Raw genomic sequence first — 25,349 nt, 5'->3', positions numbered from 1 at the left:
TTATCTGCCTGTTTCCCAAAGTCCCTTGATTTTCTCTGCTTGTACTAATAGTTCTTAATTCTTTCACTTTTGTATTTTTTATTATTTTATCATTTTATTATTTATTTTTATATATAGTGCATTTTATGTCTCTGTGTGTGTGTGTGTTGTGTAATTTTCCTGGGCACATGCAGACTTGTAACCTCTATTTCCCAGTCTTTTCTTCTCTTCGAGGAGATCAAGTCTCTTGCTACTAATATATTTCTACATCTAAAACTTTAACTGTAAGCAGAGGTTAGTGTACTTGTAAGTTGGCTTCTTTCATGAGACAATAAAAAAGAGAAGCGTGTGAGTGAAGATAACTGTCATGCTTACTTCTTGATGTCTTTCATTGTTATAACGGAAATTGAAGCTACCTTGAAAGAGACTTCCACTTTATGGACAACATGGAAGAGTGTGCTTTTCAAACTTCCCTGAGTCTACAGTACTTAAAGATTTAAGTATAATAGGGAAGTTACCATTAATAAAATATTTTTCAAATGTAGCGTATGCTGTATAAATAATCCAGGTTTTGAGAGAAGAGGACAAAAAGATAATTTGAGGAGACAACATTATACAATGTGATATTAAATTTTGATTATGAAATTAGATAGTAAAATCCTTACTAACAGTTTGATATTTAATTAGCATCCTAAATATTAGATTTACTGGTGAATTCAGGTACACCAGGGAGCAGGCACTGTAATCTTGGAGGAAATCATGCATGATTCTTTTATGCACGTCAAAGCACAATCCTTCCTTAAAGTGCAAATTTAATTTCTACTTGAACAATGCAGCTTCAATTATGTGCTTGAAAGCTCCCCATAGCCATAGTGTCAAAGTGTTCAGTTCACATTTTCAGCTAGAGGAAGGGTAGCTTTTTTTTCCAAATCTTGTTTGGATTTCATTTCCTTCAGACTGCTAAATTTTCTGTGGAATGTATAGGGAAAGCTAAATTTTTCAGATTGGGATTTAAAACTGCCAGTATTTTGACCACAGAATCAGTCAATAGTAAATGGAGGAGTGAAACATCCGTATAGTTCTAACAGATTTAAAGTCTGTGGTACTAGGCAGTAAGAAGTAGCAAAACAAAAATTAAGGTTCATAGCCTGAATCTTTTTGATTACAATGTGGCTAATAGGTGTAGAAAATTATAGTGGTCTTGGTACAGTCTCTTACCAACTACTGTGCCTTTTTATCCAGCAGTTCAATGGCTAAAGCACTTGTGAAGGAAGAGGGAGATCTGGATCTCCTGTCCTTGGAGGAAGAAATTGACTACTTATCTAGCTTAGTGGTTGTTCTTTCTTGAGAGCAAGAAACAATCTGGTTTGCTTTTGTTAAGGACAATAACCTGGAAAAGGCAGACGTGAATTTTGAGTGTTTTTTTTTTTAAGCAGTCATTGTATAAAGTAGGTGTTTTTTTTCCTGTGTAAGGATTGTTACCTGATCTAGTTACAGGTCTAGGGAGAGATGCATTTCCATGCCCGGTTTCATATTTTTTGTTGTTTGGATTCTATTTGAAACACGGGTTTTGTGTGTTTTCCTTCCAGGTAGGAAAGAGAACGAGAAATTCATCAAGGTTTGTCATCTTAATTTGGAATAAAAAATAATCCTGAAAAATTGCTTTCTTTCATTCTGCAGATTTTATGGTTAGTGTTCTTTCTGAAGACGACAATATTATCAAAAATATTAATCCAGCACGTATTTCTATGAAAATGTGGGAAGGACAGGGCAGCGGAACTAGGATACCAATTGATGTAAGTCATCAAAACACTTTTTCAACATGGATATCAAAATGTTAGCATACGACAAACGTTTTTGTAGTGGGGGGCTTTCCTGTTTTTCACTTAGATCAATATCCTGTTCTAGATTTTAAATAACTAGCAATACATATCAATCATATTTTTTTTTAACAATCTGCCCTGTTACAACTTGTTGGACTAATCAAATGTCAATACTATAAGTACAGAAATGCTACTGCTCTGCAGAAGCAAAGTAATAGCAAGGAGATTATTAAAACTTGACACCCTTTTTTGCAGAGTCCCAGGATTAAAAATATGAAACTAGCATCTAAATTGTAGGTGATCTCATTGAATTACTATGCTGTCAGCATTACAAATTATTAAGATTGACAGCATATTACAAGTAAGGTACTTAAACTTTCAAGTATGTTATGTTAAATTTTTTGCATCTTTTCAGGTTACAACGTTTAGCTGTAGTAAAGTGAAGGATGACAAGGAAGATGGCTTCTTTTATTTCAGGTACAGCAGCATTTATTTTACAATTACTGATGCAGAATACAGTTTTAGTACAAATACAGTTTTAGTTTTTATAACAATCTGTTAAAGAATTAGTACAATGCAATGCTATGAAATGTTAAAAGAGCGTTTTGTGATGAGTGTGAGGATTGTATTCTTCCCAAGATGTATGTGACACTTGTTTAATCTGAGAAAAGGAAAGAGTCTAAGGTAATATATTAGAATACGTGATGAGAAATGCTAGCAGTGCAAGGAGAGTATATTCCACTCAAGCTTCTTAGTTGTCTATTAACATTCCTTAGTTATTTTCAGCATAATGTTCAGCTGCTGTAGAATTGCTGGCTGGAAAAAGTAGACTTAATTAACTCTGATTAAGCACCTTCTGTAACTGTTAGTCTTGAACCGTGAGTTTGGCCTTGGTGGCTTAGTGGTCTTTCCTTCGGTCACTTAGTTTAGATAGTGTCTTAGATAACTGGCAGGAGAATTAGAGTTCATGATAAGCTGGTTCCTGATTGCCACATCTACTCTTGTCAGGCATGCTACAGGATCAGTTGAATAGTTGTGGTGCTGGCTGTTGCTTCAAGCTCTTGCCTCCTGTTTTTAGACTTCCCTTCTGTTTTTAGAAAACAGACTTGAAGATCAACTGCATGCAGCAGGTGCCACTGTTGCACAGCTGATCTGGTTCCTGCATCAGAGGAAAAGACGCTGCTGCAGCTCAGCTATGGCAAGATTCCAGGACCATCTGAGTGGCAGCACTGTCAGAGATGAAAAGGGAGTTTCCCAAGCTGCCTCTCAACGGTGGCTCTTCTTCCTTTCAAAAGGCACATAATAGAGATCAGGAGGCCAGATGTCAAATTTGTAATCCTTGGGAATCTATGTTGTTTTCAAGACCTTGGCCGTGACTGCTGTATCCTACCATTAGGTCTTTAACACTTTGTTTTCCTGGGGAGCAGGTTAGCCGAGGCTTAAATCCAAGGTTCTGATACACAGCGTAAACGTACTTCCATCTGTAAATCCCTGTGTCATACTCAGCCAAGAAAAAAAAAATGGGAAAAGCAGTTGATGCAACCTTCATTTACTCAGTCTTTTTAGCTTCTCAGATATGGTACAGCAATGTAATGTAAGTATATATGAAGATTTTCCATCTGAGAAATTGGAACTAATTCAGAAAACTGCAGTACATCTCAGCTGGAATTGTAGTTATTTAGGCAAGACATTTTGAATCTTTACTAAAGTCTCAGTCTTTACCTTAAAGGCACTCGAGATTCCAAAGCCTTGTGATGCTGAGTTTGACGGTTGTAGCAAAAGAAGACCCTCCAGAATAAGGATATAGTTTTGCTTTTAACAGAACAGAGCTTTCTCAGCAGCTAGTCCAAGGTTACAAAATGAAATTCTCCAAAAAATGAGGATTACTGAAAAATTTATGCCAAGCAGAAGGTGCGTTTCTGACCCTGCTCATTCTGAGAAATGCTTAGTAATGGGTGTTGAAATGATAAGTAATGAAACCCTTGAAACATTATCAAAACAAGGTAATGTTTTGTGTTGCGTATTTCTACCTCCAGAAAAGAAATACGTATCCCATTCACCTACATGGTGCTTCTCACAGAGGAAGCATATAGTAGATGTGATATAAATTAACCCACGCAGAGCTGAATAAAGAATTTAAAAAATCTTGACATCACTCCCTTAGATTACTAGTTAGCTACAAATTTACAGAATTAAAACTCCCTACCTTTCTGAAAGATTTGAGAAAACTAGCAGTAGATAGACACTTCTCATTAGCAGCACTTTTAGGAAAGTGCATATTGTTCACTGCTACCAGTGCCTGTGGTTTCTCTCTAGTTTTTATGTCCTTGGCATGGTCACTGATGGGTTATCGTCTGCTGGATGCTAGATTAATAATAGGGGTGCCCCTTTCAACTTGGTTGCAGCCTTTCAGCTTTCATAACAACAGTGCAATTGATTCTTTTTCTAAAGCTTATGCCTGGTTAGATGGTGTTCAGCCACGCCAAGATCCTTAGCAGATTGTTTACAACTCAGTAATACTGTAAGTCTTAACCCAGATAAAATGCAGAAAAGAAAGTAGAATTGTTTCTATTCTATATGGAAGACAAAAAGTCATGCCCCTTTCCAGAGATAGGTAAAGCTTTGAGATTTTACTTTTTACAAATTAAGCATTCCAGGGAATCTTGCACCTTACTCTTTTCCAAACGAGTTAAGAGGAAACAAATTGTTTACTGTTACTGTCAAAACAGATAAAATGTACGTTGAAAGCAATAATCACATTAGCCAATTCAAGAGTGTCATAAGTCATCTTCCCAGAACAATGCCTGAATCTTGGTTAGAGGCTGTGGTTGTATCTCCTCAAAGGTCTCTAAATATTTGTAAGTCATTGCTATCCATTGGAAGACTTCAGCATTCTTCCACATACTGTGTTGCCTTCCTTGCTAGGTGAAGTTCTGCTTCTATCAGCAGAAGTGCAGGTGTTTGTCTTCCCTTCATATTTTGATGATAGGGATTCCATGCCAGTAGTCGGCACTCCAAAACCCTCTAAGGTAGAATGAAAACTCTTTTCTGTCTCAATGTGCTCAACCTTGGCCGCTGTTGATGACCTAATTTTGTATGGTTTCTAAGTATCTGAAGGAATCAACTATTCAGATATTACATAATCTCAAGCCCAATGATTGAATTTGGAAAGAAGCTGTTGTTGTTGTAGATACAAGCATCTCTGTGCTTTGTTTCAGTAGCTTTCATTGAATTTCAGTAGAATTCATTGGATGGAAAGTAAAAACAGGGTAGACTGGCAGACTTCTGAATAATAGGGCCACAACAAACATCCTGTCAACTCATGGAGAAAAACTCTTGGAGGCAACTTTCCTCATCCAAGTTTCCAAAAACCTTTTTCTAGAAGAGACATGTTCTTTTGTGGCATTCTTGCTGAAGGTCATTATGGAGGAGTATTAAAATCTGTCATACATTAATAGAACTCTTATCTAGTTAGGAGGACTACTCAGAATTTCAATTGCTTGCATACTTACATACTTGTCACTTCAATATTTACTTGGTTTTGGTTGTGTTTTGTTTTTTGATTACTTTTAGGGATAAAGTGATTCCAGAGAGAGTGGGCACTTACAATATACAGTTTACTTTTGCAATGGATAAGACAAACATGCTCAGCAGTGACCAGGTATGAAAGTATAATTAATTACACATAGCCAAGAACATGTAATACGGATCTGGGAGAAATACTGTGATACTTTGTAGATTCAGAATGCAAATGCTTTCAGTTGTGAGTTATGCAAAAAAAATTATACTTTTATTTTGAAATAGTGATTGATATCAAACTGATTATCAAAACAAAATTACAATAGCTTTTATAAGTAATCAGAAATAAAACTCCGTAATTTTTAAGCTAGTACTGCTGCTTTATGGCCATCCTAAATTTATTTCTGTCAGTAAATTTCACATGCTTTTGCATCGGTATTTTTTTAGCAACTAATGTGTGCAGGTGAATTGTGAATTATATCAGACTTTTCTTTTTGTTTTGTTTTGTTTTATGTTATTCTTTTTCCCTTTTCTGCTAGATTGTAGTTGAAGTTGTACCTAATGACCCAGTACGCTTGTTACCTGATTCTTTACCAGCTACTCCAGCCGTTTCCAATGTCCGAACTGTTACTAGCCGTACGCTGGTCAAGGATTTACACCTCCATGTAATGGTAACTATACTTTAATACAAAATCATAATTAGAGAAATGTGACTCCTCAAAATGTGTTAAGTTTTGCTGTAAGGCATTGCTATTCTCTTATGTTTTAATATATAAACGAATATGGTTAAAGCCATTAAATGTATTTTGTATTTTAAACATTTGAAAACGAATCTAAAAGTAGTTTTCATAGATTTAAATAAAAATATTTTTAAAATTTCTTAATCTGGTGACAACAGACATGGAGAATGCTGAGGTACTCAAAATTTGTTTTGCCTCAGTCTTCACTGGCTTCACTCTTCCCACATCTCTCAAGTCCCTCAGGTCCTGAACCTCAAGGCAGGGACTCAAGTAACAAAGTCCCTTCCTCTGTGAGTGAAGATGAGGTTTGAGACTACCTCATCAACCTGAATATACAGAAGTCTATGGGACTCCATGAGATGCATCCAAGGCCCTGAGGGAACTGGCTGATGTAGTTGCCAAACCACTCTCCATCGTATTTGAAAGGCCATGGCAGTCAGGTGAAGACCCCAATAGCTGAAAAAAGGGAAGCATAACACCCATTTTTAAAAAGGATTGAAAGGAAAACGCTGGGAGCTACAGATCAGTCAGCCTCACCTCTATGTCCCTGAAGATCATGGAACAGATATCCTCCTTGAAGCTGTGTTAAGGCATTATGGAAGACATGGAGGGGATATGAGACAGCCAGCATGGCTTCACAGAGAGCAAATTGTGCCTGACCAATCTAGTGGCCTTCTGTGATGGAGTGACTTCATCAGTGGACAAAGGAAAAGCAACTGATGTCATCTAAGTGGACTTCTGTAAGACCTTGAACACAGTCCCACACAACATCCTTGTCTCAGAATTGGAGACAGATGGATTTGAAGGGTGGACTATTCAGTAGATAAGAAATCGTCTGGATTGCTGCATCCAAAGAGTTGTGGTCAAGTATCTCAATGTCCAGTGATGAGTGGTGTCCTTCAGGGGTCTGTATTGGGACTGATACTGTTTAATATCTTTATCAGTGACATAGACAGTGGCATTGAATGTACACTCAGTAGGTTTGCAGGCAATGCCAAGCTGAAGCTGACGTTTCAGAGGGAAGGAATGCCATCCACAGGGACCTTGACGGGCTTGAGAGCTAGGCATATGCAAGCTTCATGAAGTTCAACAAGGTCAAGTGCAAGGTCCTGCACCTGGTTTGGGGCAATACCAAATATCGGTGTGGACTGGGGGATGAATGGATTGAGAGCAGGCTTGCAGAGAAAGACTTCAGGGGTACTGGTGGATGAAAAATTGGAATAGAGTTGGCAGTGTGTGCTTGCAGCCCAGAAAGTGAATCATATCCTGGGCTACATCAAAAAATGTGTGACCAGCAGGTTGAGGGAGGTGATCCTGCCCCTCTACTCTGCTCTTATGAGAACCACACCTAGAAGAGTCCTGCATCCAGGTCAGGGGCCCCCAGCACAAGAAGGATATCTGACTTGCTGTCAGGTATCTCAGTTGAAGTCCATTTCTTGCTGCGGGAAAAAAATGTCACAAGAATAAATTCTAGTGGGAAAACCCTGGAAAGGAACTTCTACTGTATATATTATTTTTGTTCAGGAGACAGTTTCTCATAGAATCTTCCATAACAAAAAATCAGGTTTGCTGAACTTCAAACATTCATATGTATATCTGGAGATTGCTTACCAGTTACCATCATTGACAAAACAGGCTCAACCTGGGAAAAATTAATTTATTGCCAGTTAGGATAGGTTTGGGTAGTGAGAAACAAAGGCAAAACAATTAAAACACCTTCTCATCTGCCCTTTCCCAGGCTCAGCTTCACTCCTGACTCTTCTGTCTCCCTTCCCAGAGGGGCACGGGGTTGGGGAATGGGGGTTAACAGTCAGTTCGTCACAGCTCCTCCCTGTCGCTCCTTCCTCCTCACTCCGTTCTGCTGCTCCAGTGTGGGTCCTCCATAGGCTGCAGCCCTTCAGGGAAAATCTGCTCCTGTGTAGGCTCTCCATGGACCACTCTTCCACACAGACACCTGCTCTGGTGTAATGTCCTCCACTGGCTGCAGTGTGGATACGTGCTCTACCACAGTCCTCTTCACAGGCTTCAGGGAAATACCTCCTCCTGTGTGGTCTCTCCACGGGCTGCAGGGGAACTTCAGCTCTAGTACCCGGACCACTTCCTCCCCTTCTTTCTCTGGCCTGCAGTGGGGCCATTGGAGACAATTGGAACCAACTGAGTCTGGCATGGGGCAGCCCTGGCCTCACTTCACAGGAGCCTTTCTGCAGCCCCTCTGCTGCCAGAACCTTGCGTGTACACCCAATACAAGGGGAACCGGAAGTTTTAATTAAGTCTCAAGGCTGTATCATTGGCCTCAGTGAGACATGGTGGCACAACTTACATGCCTGGAGTGCTCTGATAAATGGTTACAGGCTCTACTGGCAGGAAAGGAGGGGAGGCGAGGAAGTCCTGTACACTAGGAAATGCCTTGACTGCATTGAGCTAGGCAATGGCGATGAAAAGGTTGAGTGTCTCTGAGTAAAAGCCAGGGGAAAGGCCGATAAAGTTGATATTATGATGGGTGTCTGTTATAGACCACCCAAACTGGATGAAGAGGTAGATGAAATATTTTGCAGACAGCTAGGAGAGGTCTCACAATCGCTAGCACTTGACCTGTTGTTTGCAAACAGGGAAGGGCTTGTGGGTGATGTGGTGGTTGGAGGCTGCCTTGGGTACAGCGATCATGAAATGATAGGTGGTGAAGTAAAGAAGGTGGTTAGCAGAACTGCCACCTTGGATTTCCAGAGGGCAGACTTTAGCCTAGTTAGAGACCTGGTTGATAGTCTGTTAGGAGGTGGTTCTGAAAGGTGAAGGAGTCTCAGAAGGCTGGACCTTCTTCAAGAATGAAATCCTAAAGGTGCAGGAGCAGGCCATCCCAGTTCACCGAAAGTTGAGCTGGCAGGGGAGAAGACCAGCCTGGCTGAGCAGAGAGCTTCTTCAGGAACTCCGGAAGAGAAAAGGAATTTAGGAGTTCTGGGAGAGGGGGCAGGCAATTCTGGAGGACTGTCATCATAGAGTTGTCATCAAGCTGTGCAGGTCCAAAGCCCAACTGAAACTCAATTTGGCTAGTGTAGTAAAATAATTAAAAAATGCTTTTATGAATACATCAACAGCAAAAGGATGATTAAGGAGAATCTCCGTCCTTTATTGGATGTGAGAGGAAATGTGAGGAAGTTATGAAAAGTGATGAAAGGTGAGGATAAGGCTGAGGTACTTTCTTGCCTCAGTCTTTATTGGTAAGGCCAGTTGTTCTCAGGACGCCCAGCCCCCTGAATTGGAAGATGGTGACAGGGAGGAAGATGAAGCCAGTGTAATTCAATGGGAAGCTGTGAGTGGCCTCCTCACTGTTCTGAATATTCGTAAATTTATGGGGCTGAATTGGTTTCATCGAAGGGTACTGAAGGAGCTGGCAGAAGCACTCACCAAGTCACTTTTAATAATCTGTCAGTAGTCCTGGCTAACCAGGGAGGTCACATTTGCCTAGAGGTTAGCGAATGTAACTCCAATCTACAAGAAGGACAGGAAGATGGATCCAGGGAATTACAGGCCTGTCAGTCTGACCTTGGTCCTGGGGAAGGTTATGGGGCACCTTCAGTGCCATCACACAGCATATAGGGGACAATCAACTGATCAGTAGTAGCCAGTATGGGTTTATGAACAGCAGGTCCTGCCTGACTAACCTGATCAACTTTATTATAAGATGATCCGCTTAGTAGATGAGGGAAAGGCTGTGAATGTCATTTACCTCAGTTTTATTGAAGCACTTGACACAGTCTCCCATGGTATTTTCCTGGAGAAACTGGCTGCTTATGGCTTGGACAGGTGTACAGTTCACTGGGTGAAGAGATGACTGGCAGGTTCAAAGTACGAAAAGTATGTGGGGTGCTGGTTGACAGCCAGCTGAACATGAGACAGCAATGGCCAAGAAGGCCAATGGCATCCTGGCATACATCAGAAGAAGTGTGGCTAGCAAGCCTAGGGAAGTGATTGTCCCGTTTGTATGTGGCACTGGCGAGACTGCACCTCAAGTACTGTGTTCATTTTTTGGCCCTTCACTGCAAGAAGGATATTGAGTTGCTTGAATGTGTGTAGATGAGGGCAACAAAGCTGGTGAAGGGACTAGAAAACAAGACTTAGGAGCAGCTGAGAGAACTGGGGTCGTTTGGTGTGGAGAAGAGGAGCCTCATTGCTCTCTATAGCTACGTGAAAGGAGATTGCAGCAAGGAGGATGTAGGTCTCTTAGGATGAAAGGAAGCAGTCTCAAGTTGTCAAGGAGAGGTTTGGTTTGGACATTAGAAAGAGTTTCTTCAAGCAGAGGTTGGTTAAACATTGGAACAAGCTGCCCAGGGAGGTGATGGAGTCCTCATCCTTAGAGGTATTTAAGAGAGGTGTGGACATGGCAGTAATGGAAATGGTTTAATGATGGGACTCTGTAGGTCAGGTTGATGCTTGGACTTGATGATCTTGAATGTCTTTTCAACCTAGATGATTCTATAAATGACTTATTTTAGTTCCTGTTCATTCTCCAATCTAACTTTTCTGTCTGTTTCACTTACAGGATGAATACAACAACCGCACTGGAATTGACTTAGTTGGCAGAATAATAGCAAAAATTAAGAGCCCCAGTGAAGATGATACAGAGGTTCCACAGTTTCAAGGGAAAGTCAGTGCAGTTGAGTTCCCATTTGACAGGGGATCAGCTGAAATTGTAAGTGTGACTGAAATACTCAGTTCCATGAGCAACAGATCTAATCAAGTACATTCTTCTACAGTTTCAGAGTTGATCTTACACCTAGCCATGGTTTGTGGAGGCTTAGCATATATTGTAGCATATCTTAATGATACGTAGTTAAATTATTTCTTCGCTATTTGGTTGCTGATTCTCAGAAAATGTAGAGGAGTCATTCGTTAAAGCGATTATTCTTGCAAACTGAGGGAAGTTTACATTCAAAAACTCAATTAGGGTCTATGATATGCAGGATGATCCAGATTAAGTCTTTTCTTCATTTAAATTTCATATGTAAATAACACTTCACTAATTTGGAATTCAGTATTTACTATTAGTAGTATTTCTTTTTTTTCTTTTTTCTTTTTTTTGGTAATACTCTCTGGTTTTAACATCTTATGATCATTTAATCTGACCTCCCCATGTATATGTAATTAAATTTTATCCAATTCTCTTTATATTTTGTTAAGCTAAGTGGTCTTGTATATACTTTGCAGAAAGGCATCCTATTCTCATTTGAAGAATGAAAGATAAAACTTTACCACTTCATTTTGCACTTCATTTTAGTAATTAGTGACCTTGACTGTTAAAAATGCTTTATATCAGTTTGAATCTGTGTAGTGTCTGTTTTGTTGCAAACTTTTTGCTAAAGAGCTTTTTTGTGCTACTGAAAGTACCGTACACTGTCATCGTGCCATCCCAGTCACTTTATTCAGCAAATACAGATTGGTTTTTGAAAACCTGTGAATTGTAACAGTTGTTACAAAGTGTAGCATAAAAGACACAAGTTAAAACATGCATGTGCACAAAATCAGAAACTGTTCAAAACAGATCAGAAACTGTTTAAAATGGATCAGAAAAAAATGAGTATAAAACTCAAAAAAATTCAAAAAAATCAGAAAAAAATGAGTTAATATGGGCAAACACTTTTTACTGAACAAGTTGATCAAACACGTCTACTTTGATCTGTAAGGAAAAGTGACAAAACATATGGAAAAAAGGCTAGAAAAAAAATAAAAAACATGGACTGAATGGAAGTATTGAATAAAATTAATGTATTAATTGATTTATGGTGCATTCCAAGTTTCACTTGTACCTCAAGTGTCTTTCAAGAGTAATAAATTATTTGCTTGTCCCTCCCACTCCCTGCTTCCCCATGGTTCTTCTTTTTCTCTGATGAAAGCCTCCATGTCCTCAACCGTGTGCCAGTTACCTTTTTCTCTAAGCAATTCTCAAAACAATTCTATTCTTGTATATATTTTTAAGGATTGTCGCATATGTTTCAGAGACAGAGAAAAGTTTTCTGTGAACACATATTTCTGGGACAGGTGGGGTGGGAAAAAATGCACGAGTATAGGTAGCGGGATTGCTGTAACCACTGATCTAACAAAACAATGCTTTTCTCCAGAGATTTTGCATCTATTATATCTATGGTAGAAATTTAAACAGATTTTTTATAACTTCATACTGGAGAGGGGAATAACAACCTTATACAGTGGACTCCCACCAGTTCAGATAAAATTACAGGATATTTTTTCAGACTCCTTACTGATACAGAAATCGGCAATTTCTTATCTCCATATACAAGTAACCTGCTGCTGTTGAGCCGTTGTGGCATAAATACACCACTCTTGCTTCAGTGTCTCATCTAACAACCTGTGTAACGGGGAACAGGGTGTTATTTGTTTGTTAGTTGAGCTTTTTTGTAAGCAGATGCTTTTTCTTTCTAGTTAGATATTCCTGAGTGGGTTTGTTTTTTTGTTGGGTGTTCTGCTGCCTCATTACTGTGATCTGATGAGATCCTACTGCTTTTAGTAGTAGCTTCTGTTTGTCGCCCTCCCCTTGGCAGTAATTCCATTTCAGTGAATCTCATCTCTCTTCTCTTCAGGCAGTTTTCAGTTCTCTGCTTTGCACTGAGTTCTCTGACTTCAGGCAACTCACAAAGCTCATGCAGAAAGGATTTGTTGGTTGTGATTTAATGTACATTTCATATGACTAGTAAATGGAGGGGGATGGGAAAAAATAGTGTTTTTTTCAAATACCTTGAAATTGTCACACCTTGTTTAGGACTACAGTCATGTGCAGTTAGCATCAATGTAATGAAGGTGATGATCTGACATGTTTGCCCCTAAGTTGAGGATCATGAATGCTAAACTTGTTTAATGAAGGAAAATGTTTAGATTTCTGTTAGCATAAATTTTCAAAGGAAAAGGTATTTCCACTGCAGACTTATCCTGACTAAATATGTGGCTGCAATATTTTCTGAAAGCCATGAAGACTATCTTTGAAGGTTATATATCTATCTCTTCTTTTAGGCTGCAACCACCTCTCTTGATTTGGCCAGTTGAGTAGCAATTTCTACACGTTAAAGGTGGAAACATGAGTTTTATTATAAACATTATTCATTTTATGCATGATACCTTTCCCAAAGTAACAGCACATTTAGATATTACCTGTACTAATTTTATTTCTGTTTACCATTCTTTATGGTTTTATAATATTTTCTGTTTGTAAAGAAAGGAGGGTTTTATTTCTTGTTTTATATATATATGTAAAAGAAACTTCTGAGAAATGGGATGTTCTTGTCAGTTTCTAGATATATATTTTTCATTCATTTGGGACATGCTGTCTACTTCCATGAACAGCAGTAACTTTTAACTCAGCACTGGGAATAGATTGCTTTTTCTTCCCTGTGATTATGCATTTGGTCCTTCTTTTTAATGTTTGCATTTGTTCACATGCTGTATGAAGTACACCTGAGAGAATCTTGCCTGTGGGATGGTGCAGAAAATATTTTTTCTGAGCATGTCTCTCAAATAAAATACATAGCTAAAAAAAATAATAGGACTTTATAAACAGGTAAAATAATCTTAATTCTTAAATAACAAAATACTTAGTGGTAAATCTTCAAATTTTACTTCCTTTTATTAGGTAGAAAAGGACATTTCCAAACTGATATTTAAAACTAGGAGTAGTATCATACATATGTTACGTGTTAAGTAATTTTATAAGACGTAGTATTTGAGCATTGTCTTATTTTATTTTGTGTGTTACCTCAGGTGTGAACATAAACTTATGTTTGCTTGTTTGTTTGTTTTTAAATTAGAATCTAGTGCTGGCTGAAAACAGTCCTGGAAGAGATAGCACTGAATATATTCTTGTATTTGAGCCAGATCTGCCAGCTTTGAGAAAGCCTTTGGAGCCATACCGTCTGTCATTTATGTTTTACAATGGTATGTTTCAATTACTTTAAAATGCTTTCTTGTCTTTAGAAGCAGCTATGCTTGGGTCCATAATACTACTTCGAAACTGTGTAATGGCCTAACAGATTTTCGCTGATGTTTAAATAAACTGTGTTAGTGTATTTCTTTCTAAAAATATGTGTTTCTTCATGTAGATTACAAGAAGCAGCAACAGATGGCAACACTTACAAGGGAAAGAGACCAATTATCTCAGTCCATAGGTGTTTACAGAAATTGGTTTGATACTACTAATCAGCTTGTAACCGAAATGAGATGTAAGTTCAATCAAATATATACATCTATTTCCTGGGACTTTTTCTTTTCCATTTAACAATTTTGTCAATATAGGGAGGAGGAGAAAGATCAGCATTAAGTCATGAGATACATTAATTAGAGGGGAGTGAAATGATTATATCTTTGCATTAGCAGAGAAGCCTCTAGTTATTTGGATGGACCCTGCCTGATTTGAGGTAGTTTTTTTTTTTTGTCAGAATTGTCAAAAGAGGAATAAAACATTTAAGTTGGTAGTCTGATCCCTTTTATCCATGACTGCCTTGCACTCCCATCTTTACAATGGATGTGTGAATGCTCATTCATCTGGAATTCAAGAGTTGTTGCCTAAAATTATTTTATGAAATTAACTATAGATAATCCTCTTTCAGAAAAGTCATTCTTACATTATGTTACTTACCCCCCCACATTTCACCCTATGTACATTATTCAAAAGTATTGTGTAGATACTTTTTCTGTACATTCTTCAGCAAATGTAATACTTTATAAAGTCTGTTAAATGGTAGAGCAGTGTGAAGGCAGCAGTTGCTTATGGAAGTGGGAGAGAAGGAGGAGGAAACAGTTTCTTTGCACTATGTTTTGAATCATCCTGCCTATAGATCAGAAGGTTTGTTTTAATAGATGTATTTTGAATTTTTTGTTGTAAGTAATCACTAAAAGTAAATGCATGCTGGAGTTAGAAGCTGTTTCTTCTAATTTTACTACAGGTCTACATTTCTCTAACTTGCCCACTGCATGTTCCCATTATGGATGCAAATTCCTGAATTTCAATATAAGAGGCAAAAAGTTTTGCTTCGTGTTTTCAGAATTATGCATATCTCTAGATAGTAAATTAAAGAACGGTTATATGTTTTATGCTTTAAAATATTTTCAAATACGGATAAAACTGATTGAATAGAGACAGCAGGAAACAATTCACTTGATGAAATATTTGTTTTCAAAGCTGAAGGAGATGTTAGCTGCTGAAATTGCTTATGAGATGGACAAATCACAAAACTTTTGTGGACAAATCCTGGTATTTTGTGCTAATATTTTGAGGAGTAGATACCATCAACTGTGGGTGACATGATTCTGAAAAGTTGACGAAATTCTGCAATAAATGTTCCCTTACTTTCTGATATATCCTTATTCTCTGTTGATTTTATTGGTTTCAGGTCAGGTTAAAGAAGCTGAAACAAGAGAAACTCACCTGAAGAATGAACTGAAAAAACAGCAGATTGAATTACCACAGACAAACACAGTATGGCATATTTCTTACTAAACTCCATAACATCTTCATATTAAGATTTACGTTTATTTTAAGTTGGCATTATTATATAACATTATTGAACCACACTAGTATATACACAAGCACCTGTTAACAAAACCCTTAAAATTTAAACCATGAGGAAAATGTATGGATCAGTGCCAAACTTATTTTATTTTATTATTTTTATTATTTTTATTTATTTTTATTTTATTTTTATTTTATTTTATTTTTGGTAGTATAAGTATCTCTTAAAGTAACTGCTATGTCATTTTATGTCCTGATCTTGTTTTTGCCTTTCTGTTAAGGTTAGTGGCTTAGTGATAGTACTAGTTTTAATAATGTTTTCTTAAAGGTTTATCAATTTATTGGATATATTCTGTTATAAATAGATCAAATGAAAACGCTTCTTTTTCAGTGAATAGAGCATTTCATATGCTACTGCAAAAGCTGATAAAAGAGTAGGTTTGTAAGATTAAAGGCAATGTATTCCATTACTGATTTCCCATAAAGATCCAATTACATTTTAAAGAAAGCTTGTAAGTAAGTTTTCAAACTACTCATGTTTTGAAAAAAATAATAGGTAAATTATCCCTTATCTTTAGATCAAATAAAAATATGCTACAGCCATTAATCACAAATCAGTAAAACTTAAATTATACAGCTTTTGTAACCACAGTACCTAAGTTCCTCCTGCTGGCTAAATTTTTCAGGCATAGTCCCCTCCTAAAATGGTTTCTTCTTGTACATTCACGGTTACCTCTTCCTGCTGGTTAAAACTTTCTATAGTTTTGGCTCTATTGAAGCTCCAGTAGCTCTTTGTGAAAAGCACTTTTCTTTAAAAAAAAAAAAAAAAAAAGTAATAATAAAAAAGCTTATAGTCATAATTGCAGTGTCTCCTTTTACTCTCCCCTGAGATTATATGCAGTGTCCCCCTATATATTTACAGTCTTTTTCAGATTACTGAATGCTTTTGTTCAGAACTTGATAGACAACAAGTAATTGTTTCTGCAACTTGTCCCATCGATAAATGCTTGCTAACTTCAAATTTCAATTCTCAGCTTCAGTATGTGGATTCTCTTATAAAACAAAAGATGTTGGATCAAGAAGGAGTAATGAAACAGCCAAGGCGAACTTGTACCCTCCCAAACTATCCAAAAGGCAACCAAGATATTTTAGGGAAGGTGAGTTTTCTCCCATAGAGCCTTCAAATGAGTTCTGTTAATTCTAGGAAGTGGTAGCAATGAAAAATTAGCCAACTGAATATCCTAGTAATTCTTGATGAGTGTTAAGAAAATGATAGCATTCTCATCCTGTCCGATGACCAGCTCTTTTAACAGAGCCATCAACAGGGGAATTAAATGTCTGACTGAATTTGCAGTAGGATTGTGATTAGTATGCAAAGGGGATGTGGTCTTGGCTTCTGTTCTGACTGTTCTAACTTCTATGGCACAGATTGCACATTTAGCACAAATTGAGGATAATGAAGCAGCAAAAGTTATCTCTTGGCATTTGGCCAGCGACATGGACTGTGTAGTCACATTGACTACTGAAGCAGCTCGCAGTATTTTTGATGAAACTCAAGGTCGTCAACAAGTGCTACCCCTTGATTCTATTTACAAGAGGACACTCCCTGATTGGAACAGGTAGAGAAAAAAACAATGAAACTTCTGCATTTGTATAACATACTTTTAACACGTATATAATATTTTTTTCTCTAGCTTCTTTTAAAATTTCACTCTTATTAAAGATTCAAAGTCTAAAAATTTCCAACTTTGTAATATTAAGAATAGTGATGTCATTTGAAATGTTAGCTGAAATCCTAGCTTTATATATTTAATTAACTAAACACTGTTCTTTATTTAATACAATATTTACAAGGTCCAAATTCTCAATTGTATTTTTTTTTTAAATTGCCCATAAAATTAATCACATGAAATTGTTGGATACATGTGTCATTAAAAATCAGTCTTCCACCCAAACATCCTTAATTTAAATGGTATCTTAATGTTGGTATCATTTATCTTCTAATGTGGAAGTGTTAAGATGCATTCAGTTCAGTTTTAGATCTGACTAGATTGTCAGAAGCAATAATGAAATAAGGACAATTATTTATTTATTTATTTATTTATTTTCTTCTCTCTCATTCTTCCCTTTCTTTAACTAGGCCTTTACCTCACTTAAGAAATGGAAAAATCTGCTTCAAACCTGTTGGAAATCCTGTATTTGCCAGAGATCTGTTAACGTTTCCAGATAATGTAGAGCACTGTCAAACAGGTAAATGATATTAAAGAAACCGTTAGTAATTGTTTTCTTTTTTAATAGATGAGATAGAGAAAAATCACAAATCAAAACTCGCTCAATTAATTTTCATTAAGACGTTTGCAAATACCAGTGTATATTCTTTGAGGTCTGCAGGTGTAACGGGGATGACAATCAGTATGAAGTCCTTGCAGACAAAAACTGTGAAAATTTCAGCAATGACCACTGTATAATTACTGCAGCCCTTTCTAATTCTCAAGTGCATGCAAGCAGAAGCTGACCACCATAATATTAGTTTTACAGAAAAACCACTTACTACAGAAATGACCATTTTTTTAGACTTTTTTTTTCCAGTCTTACCCCTCTCAAAAATGTGTAATGCATAGATTCGTAATATACACTCAGACCAAGCTGTAACTGACTTTATTTGTTGTGCTTAAATATTTAGAGTAAGAGTAAGCTTTCAGTTTTTATGTAGATTTCGGTTTAGGGAACCAGCATCCCTCTGCCCTTTCTAACAACATAGGAGTACCTACCTTACACTCCTTTGCTTATATTAAGTAGGTCTACTCCTTTATATCAAGAGTTGTAATCTGTAATTAGTTCAATAAGTTTTCTATTTTACTTCACAGCTTCCCAGTGTGAAAATATTCCTGTCTATTGTTAATTAAAAATATGTATATCCAAAAAAAAAAAGTTCATTTTCAGGATGTTAGATGCTGTCAGAGATTTTACTTATAAATTCTTCTTTGTGTCCCCCGTTAGCAGATAAGCTACTACTTTTCTGGAGAAATTTAGAAACCATGTAGCTTGACACATCTCATGCAAGGCTATATCAAGTTAAATTTTGTATAGAGCAGTCTTTTATTAGCAGAAGGTCTTAAGATCAGATCAGTTGGATAAACCTGTGAATGTTTTTTTCCTTAATAATCCAGTGAATATTAAGAAACCAAAAACTCCATTTAAGGAGGACTAAAAATGTTATTTGTCATTTCCTAAAACTTGGGATTTTATTATTTATGTCTTTATAAATGTAAATATATCAGAGTGTTGTGGTGGAAAACACTGTCAATTATGCCATAAGGCAATTAAACGTACTAAATTATTTTACGAATTCTTTACTGAAAGCAAAAGGTTGCATGTTTATATTATCTTAGAATAAAATTTCATTGAAAAAGGTAATGCATATGTTATTTCCCTTGCACTTACCTGAAAAGCTGTAATAATCACAGAATGGTTTGGGTTGGAAGAGACCTTAAAGATCATCTAATTCCAACTCCCCTGCCATGAGCAGGAATACCTACCACTAGACCAGGTTGCTCAAATGATGCCCCAGAATTAATTTTTCAAAACTTAAGTTATTTTGTTGTAGAGAAATTTCACAGCTCAAAAAACTGTTTTCCAGTGTTTGGGATGCTCTTGGGTGACACCATCATTATAGATAACTTGGATGCTGCAAACCATTACAGAAAAGAGGTATGCTTCAGTTATTCTTGATATTTTTTTTAAACAAACATATTACATGGCTACATATTCAATACATTATAAACATTGAGTGGTTACTTGCTAAGTTTAATGACGCTTCAATTATAAGTGTGCTTAATGTCCATAAGTCAATTATGATGCCCTACAGTGAATGGAATTATCTTTATTGGCACTGACAAAATTACCTCCATTTCAAAAATTCCATTATGTGAATGTTGACATGAAGCATGGAACCATGTTTTTAGAGACAAACATTTGTAGTTTTGCTGTTAGTGTTAAATGTAAGTTCTCCTGGACTTCCCTGGTCCCTGAATGTGTAATGAAACAAGTCTGCGCCTCAGATCATGAAATCGTGATGGTCGTGAGATCGTGACTCATGAAGTTTCAAACCCACTAAAATGACCAAGATCTTGATGTGAAACTTAGTAGACCTTTTTCTGAGCCATTTTATTTTGGTTTAATGGGACAGATTTCAGCAGACGAGTGTCTGAGGTAGTCCTGACATTGGGCACTTTCTGTTACAGCTCATGAGGTTGTCACAAATGAATACTGATTCAGCTTAAGGATTTAGAACTGTACTGATCAAACCAGTAAGCTCTTGGGGCTGGATATTCTTTTTTTTTTTTTTTTTTTCCCCTCTTCAGAAGTATAAGAATTTACACTGTGAGAACAGTGATTTAAACCTTTTGTAACATCTAAAATGGGTTGCCTGTTCCATCTTTTTTTTAACAGTGCAGCACAGGTTTCCTTCTGTGTATTATGATCATGCCTGATAAGCTCTTCTGCACTGATTCTATTCCCTTCTTACTGGCTATTGCTAACTAATAACTTGAGAACAAAGAACGTCTTAAATGTTTCCATAGAGCTTTTCAGAAATATGGTTACAGTCACAGGAAAAAACAGGTGATTGACTTATGAATATTCTAATTTTCATCATGTTATAACCACTTCACTGTTCATCAAGTGAGATGATAGCTACCATTATATATAGCTGCCATTTTTCAACTGAGAAGCACAGCTATGAGTTTCTTTTATCAAAAATTATATTTTTCTACTGCAAAAGAGACAGGAGAGTCAGATCTAGACTGATCAGTGTCAGGAGACTGATCATCTGTATCTGTTCAAGAAAAGGAGTTTGTATATGCAGTCATTTCTCAAAATGAGGTCTGGGTCATTTCATTTGGTCTGGTTGTCACCCCATTGGTTTCAGTCACCCTCACGCATCACAGATAATATACGTAAACTTTTATTGAACATGCTATCAGAAGTAAATCCCTTAGATTTCAGATGCTTTTAATGTCATGCATTTAAAAAAAAAAAAGTGCTGACTTTTTTTTTTTACCAACACTAATATGTATTGGCATTACTTCACAGTATATGATGATCAGCTTTCTTCCAGTACAGATATAAATTTTGCTCTAGAGTTCTTGTAAAATCTGAGGACACACCAAAAAAGGCAAAAAATCTAGTTTTCCTCACTTCCATCATTTTTTCATTCATTTTTCACCATTTTCAGTGGTACTGTTTAATATATTTATTGTATTACTTGAAAGCAAAAGTTAAGAAATAGGATTTCATAAAATGGCCTTATTAAGAACTAGCTGCTTTGTAGTTGAAAGATGCAAAGCATCGCAACAGCATTCCCAAAAATTTAATTTTCCATTAATTTACTAATTTAGTATCACTTTTTGTATCTGTGTAGGTTGTAAAAATTACACATTGCCCTACTTTGCTGACGAGGGAAGGAGACAGAATTCGTAGCAATGGCAAATTTGGAGGCCTTCAGAATAAAGCCCCTCCAATGGATAAACTCAGAGGAATGGTATTTGGAGCACCCATGCCAAAACTTTACTCTACTTTCTCCGGACAGATAGGTGGGTTAATGAAATCATGTAAATAAAGAATTTCCGAAATTATATTGCTTGACTATGTTTGTTATTCCTTTATGTAACATAAAAAGGAAAACTTCAACTTAACATAACGTTATTTTAAGAAGTATGACTTGTACAGTGTCCTATTTATGAATTTCCCTTTTCTTAAAAGCTAAAGCTGTTACATTTCCTGAAAGTAAAAACAGTATTTTTAAAAAGTCATGGGATATTTTCCATCTTCTTACTCTCGTTAAAGAGTTCAAGCAGTGGTAACGATTCAAACAGTAGATATGAGGAGCTTCAGCTGATTGAATTCCAGCATTCCTGAAAACAAGTTTCAAGTCTTTCTCCTCCAGAAATGCCATACATGAATTTAGAATTTCCTACTGTACAAGTAATCTCTGTGAAGCACTGGTAGAAAAATTCCTGTTCTTCTTTCTCATACACAAGATCATCTACGTTATTTCCATAACAAGAAGATGCGTTATATTTCCTATGGGATCACTTATGTTTCATTATGTGCTTAGATTGTTCCTTTCAGAATAAATGTTATAAATGAAGTTAAAGGACAGCAGCTTCTGACATAAAACCTGACTTGACTGATTTATAAAACATTGAAAAGTCTTATTCACAAATTAGGATTGTTCCTAAATACTTAATTCTCAAAAGGAAGGACACACAATTTTTCCATGACAGTATTCCTAGAAACGTGCGATATGGAGTGGAGGGGTGGGTGGAAGGTAGAGAGGACGTGTTCTTATTGGATTAGTCTTATATATGAGCAAACTACTTAACATTGACCATTTAAGGGAGAAAAATAGGCTTAAAAGATCCTTCCTTGCCCTTTCAGTAAAAATATATTGCATCTAGGAATAACATATTAAGCATTTCAGCTACAGATTAAAATATGCTGGATTTAGCACGTTTCATATTTCCCTGGGAACACATTTTCAGTTGTCAAACTCAATTATTACCAAATGTGAATTAAACTGGAATTTTTTATAGTTTAGTACAGGAACAGTTATGGTAGAAGCAAAGGATATGTTTTAATTTCACTTGGATAGTTACGAGACATTTTAATGAAAATAATGGTGAATAAAGGAAAAAATCTATATGAAGGAATTATATATAATATATATTATATTTACGTTGAGCTGAATTGCAGCGTTGACATAAGTTGTGAATTGCCTCCTATGTTTGTAGCATAAAAGGATAACAGTTACTTAAACTGTGATGACACTGACAAGGTACTTCTAAAATAAACTGCACTAAAATGTACAGTGCCCTTTGTCATTCTGCAGTAACTGTGAATGCTTTCATCCTGTGGCAAATAAAAGATAATTTACTGTTCAATTAAGCTTTCTTCAAGCTACCTCATACTCACAACAAAGTAAAATGAATGAGCCTGTGCTAACATGCTTGAAACGTTTCCTTATTACTTTACATTTATTCAATGCCTGGACAAAGAAAAATTCTTTGTCTGTTACCTTAACAGGAATGACAAAGTTTGTCAGCAAAATACACCTTTGTTTACATGAGTCTACTGCTGTTGCCTTGTTTAAATGACTGTGGGTGTGACAAATGAAACTCAGAAAACTATTTTCTCTTGTTCCACAAGGTGGACTACAGTTCAAGTCAGTAATACAAGCTTCAGCTTTGTAGCCCTCAAAGCAAAACAAGCACACTTAATGGCATCAAAGGTAGAGAGTTCAGTTTGGAGCACACAAGCAACGTGCTGTGTAAAGAAGTGCCTGTTTGCCACAGTCATTTTCAGAGTTCACTGGGATCTAAATACCTGTTCAGAATGAAAAGAAAAAATCATAATACAGTCTGTGATTTTTTCAGCCTCTCTTTACAGTCGTTTTAAGAACAGCCGCTGGTCCACTATAAATTTGGGTGGTATTTTAAATAGTGCTTTTGAAAGATTTTTGTTGTGAATCTTATACTTTGTCTAGATCATACTTGGTAGCCTTCTACCTCTGAAGGACCACATGCTTACTGTTTTGTGTTTTATTGTTTTTTATTATTCCATTAGATCTTCTTCAGCAATACCGTGCAGCTGTGGTGAAACTTGATAGTGTGAATAAGGACCTTGATTTACATTTACGGTCACTTAACACTCCAGAAATGCAAAAGAAAAAACAGGAACTTGCCGAACAAGAAAAGAGTCTCATGCTTATAGAACAAAAATTGGGTATGTTATTGTAGTAGATTGTACTAACACCAATTGGTGTCCTAAAGGAGGAGAACTGTTAACTACATCCAGATGTATTCTATACTTGCAAGCTAACAACTTCAAATAATGAAGGAAAATCATTAAAATAACCTAAAAGCCTAGAGAGATCTCATTTTCGGTAAAGAATACAAAAACTCTTCTTGTTTTGTTACAGCACTGCCCTGTAATGTGCTCAGATAATAAAAATATGATCAGTTATTGTGAACATGAGACTATGATCTCACTAATGTGAGATTTATGTAACTGTATTGGTCCGGCTTGCCCAGTGGAAGAGAACATTGAAATTCTTTTTGAAGTGACTGCGTAGGCAAAGAGATGAATTGCTTTTGCTAAGGAAACACAATCAAAACATTGCACTATAAAAAGAAACGCCCCTAATTCTGCAAAGATAGTATTTCATAGTTAGAAATGTTTTTTATGTCAATACCAAGTAATCCGTGATGCTTCAAAATACATTTCAAAAATCAACATTTACCCTGTGATAACTGTAAATAAAGCAAAAAGATTTTTTCTTTTTCATCTTTGAACTCAATTGCAGATATAAGGTAACTATAAAATGTATGACATGTCTAAAGCATTATTTGGAAAGTTTAACACTACTGTTACGGGTCCCATTTATAACCAATAGGATTAATATTTTTTTTAATTAGTTCTTACCTGCAATTTTTTTAATAGGTATGACTCCATCAGATAAAGTAACTGAATCATTACTTCAGTCTATAATGCTAGATATGTCCGACACCCCTATCCCTCCCAAAAAAATGCGAAGAGAAACAGTAAAAAAATTGTACAGGTAAGTCTATTTCAAATGTAGTCATTACTTTCCCATAGTCAGAATTCAAAGGAAAAATGTTTGGTTTTGTTGGTGGCGGGAGGTTTTTTTCACAGGAGTTGTTGTTTTTTGTTTTTGTTTTAATTAATATTTGTGTGCAATAACCAACAATGATTAGAGTTTGCATGTCTGACTTCCAAAGGAATTTTTATTTCCTGTAAAGGTTTCTTTTGTTGTTTCAGCTCGTTTTAAAGATTTGCACACTAATTCTAATTGTTTTCCTTTATGAAGTGATTGATTAGCATCTTTATGCATTCACACGTTCCCACAATTTTCTGGTATTTTCAACTCTTGTACCCTAGAAATATTCGAGATGGCTAGGTCTTTAAACTCTTTCAAGATTCAATGTCAAATGCTGGGCAGATGAACAGAGAAAGATTGTTCTTATGTAGCTTTTTCTAGCTAACTGTCTGAGATAACTGGTAAGGTATGTAATGTAATTATCCTTTTACTTGTATATCTGTTGGTTTTTTTTACCCACATACAGAACTTAAGCGGTTATGTATTTGAATTATCTAATATTTAACCTGATGCTATTCCTATTTTAACTAAATAATTATGAGAATAAGAAGCTGTGCATAAAAATAAGGTTTATGATATTTATACTGGCTTGGAGATCTGTGTATTTGCATTCAGTTATAGGAGATAAATATATAAAATCAAAGGTTTATAAGCTTTTGTGACTCTTTTTTTTTTAATTTTTTTAAGCTCAGAAGAATGGATTTCTTCTCCCACAAAGCAGCAGCAGCAGGAACAACAACCTCTGCAAATATCCCCCTCAGAACTTAATGGAAATTCACGAAAGAGGAAGGCATAGACTGATGAAATTTGCTGGAAATAAATGTATTGAAAATGTGAATAAGTTCAGTTAAAGGAAATACTCATGTTATATTACCCGTTATGAAGATTTTTATACTGTTAGAAGATATAAATGTATTTCAGTTAGTAGTAACAAAAATTTAAGTATTTAACATTGATAGCCTAATTTTTGTATAGTTAATTTTCATTTCTAAAAGCTTTCAGAGTTTTTATGTTCATGTGTGGAAAAAAAATTAAATATATCCTTTTTTATTTATGAAAAAATTCAAACTTTTCAATAAAACTGCTGCAATACAAAA

General features: G+C 36.1%; 1 protein-coding gene across 2 annotated transcripts in view; it reads left to right on the top strand.

Annotated features, from left to right (window-relative positions):
- The window catches only part of SMCHD1 (structural maintenance of chromosomes flexible hinge domain containing 1), an 83,090-nt gene extending 57,741 nt beyond the window's left edge, over nucleotides 1-25,349 (top strand). For both annotated transcript variants that reach the window (XM_040550136.1, XM_040550138.1), the window contains exons 33-48: nucleotides 1,660-1,775; nucleotides 2,218-2,279; nucleotides 5,376-5,463; nucleotides 5,861-5,992; nucleotides 10,599-10,748; nucleotides 13,873-13,999; nucleotides 14,164-14,283; nucleotides 15,454-15,539; nucleotides 16,607-16,729; nucleotides 17,001-17,191; nucleotides 17,713-17,822; nucleotides 19,213-19,283; nucleotides 20,995-21,166; nucleotides 23,199-23,357; nucleotides 24,075-24,192; nucleotides 24,940-25,349. In XM_040550136.1, the coding sequence (XP_040406070.1) occupies nucleotides 1,660-1,775; nucleotides 2,218-2,279; nucleotides 5,376-5,463; nucleotides 5,861-5,992; nucleotides 10,599-10,748; nucleotides 13,873-13,999; nucleotides 14,164-14,283; nucleotides 15,454-15,539; nucleotides 16,607-16,729; nucleotides 17,001-17,191; nucleotides 17,713-17,822; nucleotides 19,213-19,283; nucleotides 20,995-21,166; nucleotides 23,199-23,357; nucleotides 24,075-24,192; nucleotides 24,940-25,048 (1,934 nt within the window). In that variant the 3' untranslated portion in view covers nucleotides 25,049-25,349. The remainder of the gene's footprint in view (nucleotides 1-1,659; nucleotides 1,776-2,217; nucleotides 2,280-5,375; nucleotides 5,464-5,860; nucleotides 5,993-10,598; nucleotides 10,749-13,872; nucleotides 14,000-14,163; nucleotides 14,284-15,453; nucleotides 15,540-16,606; nucleotides 16,730-17,000; nucleotides 17,192-17,712; nucleotides 17,823-19,212; nucleotides 19,284-20,994; nucleotides 21,167-23,198; nucleotides 23,358-24,074; nucleotides 24,193-24,939) is intronic.

The sequence above is a fragment of the Cygnus olor genome, chromosome 2, assembly GCF_009769625.2.
Source record: "Cygnus olor isolate bCygOlo1 chromosome 2, bCygOlo1.pri.v2, whole genome shotgun sequence".
Classification (NCBI taxonomy): domain Eukaryota; kingdom Metazoa; phylum Chordata; class Aves; order Anseriformes; family Anatidae; genus Cygnus; species Cygnus olor.
The sequence above is the reverse complement of the archived record's forward strand: the minus strand, read 5'-3'. Positions and strand labels throughout refer to the sequence as shown.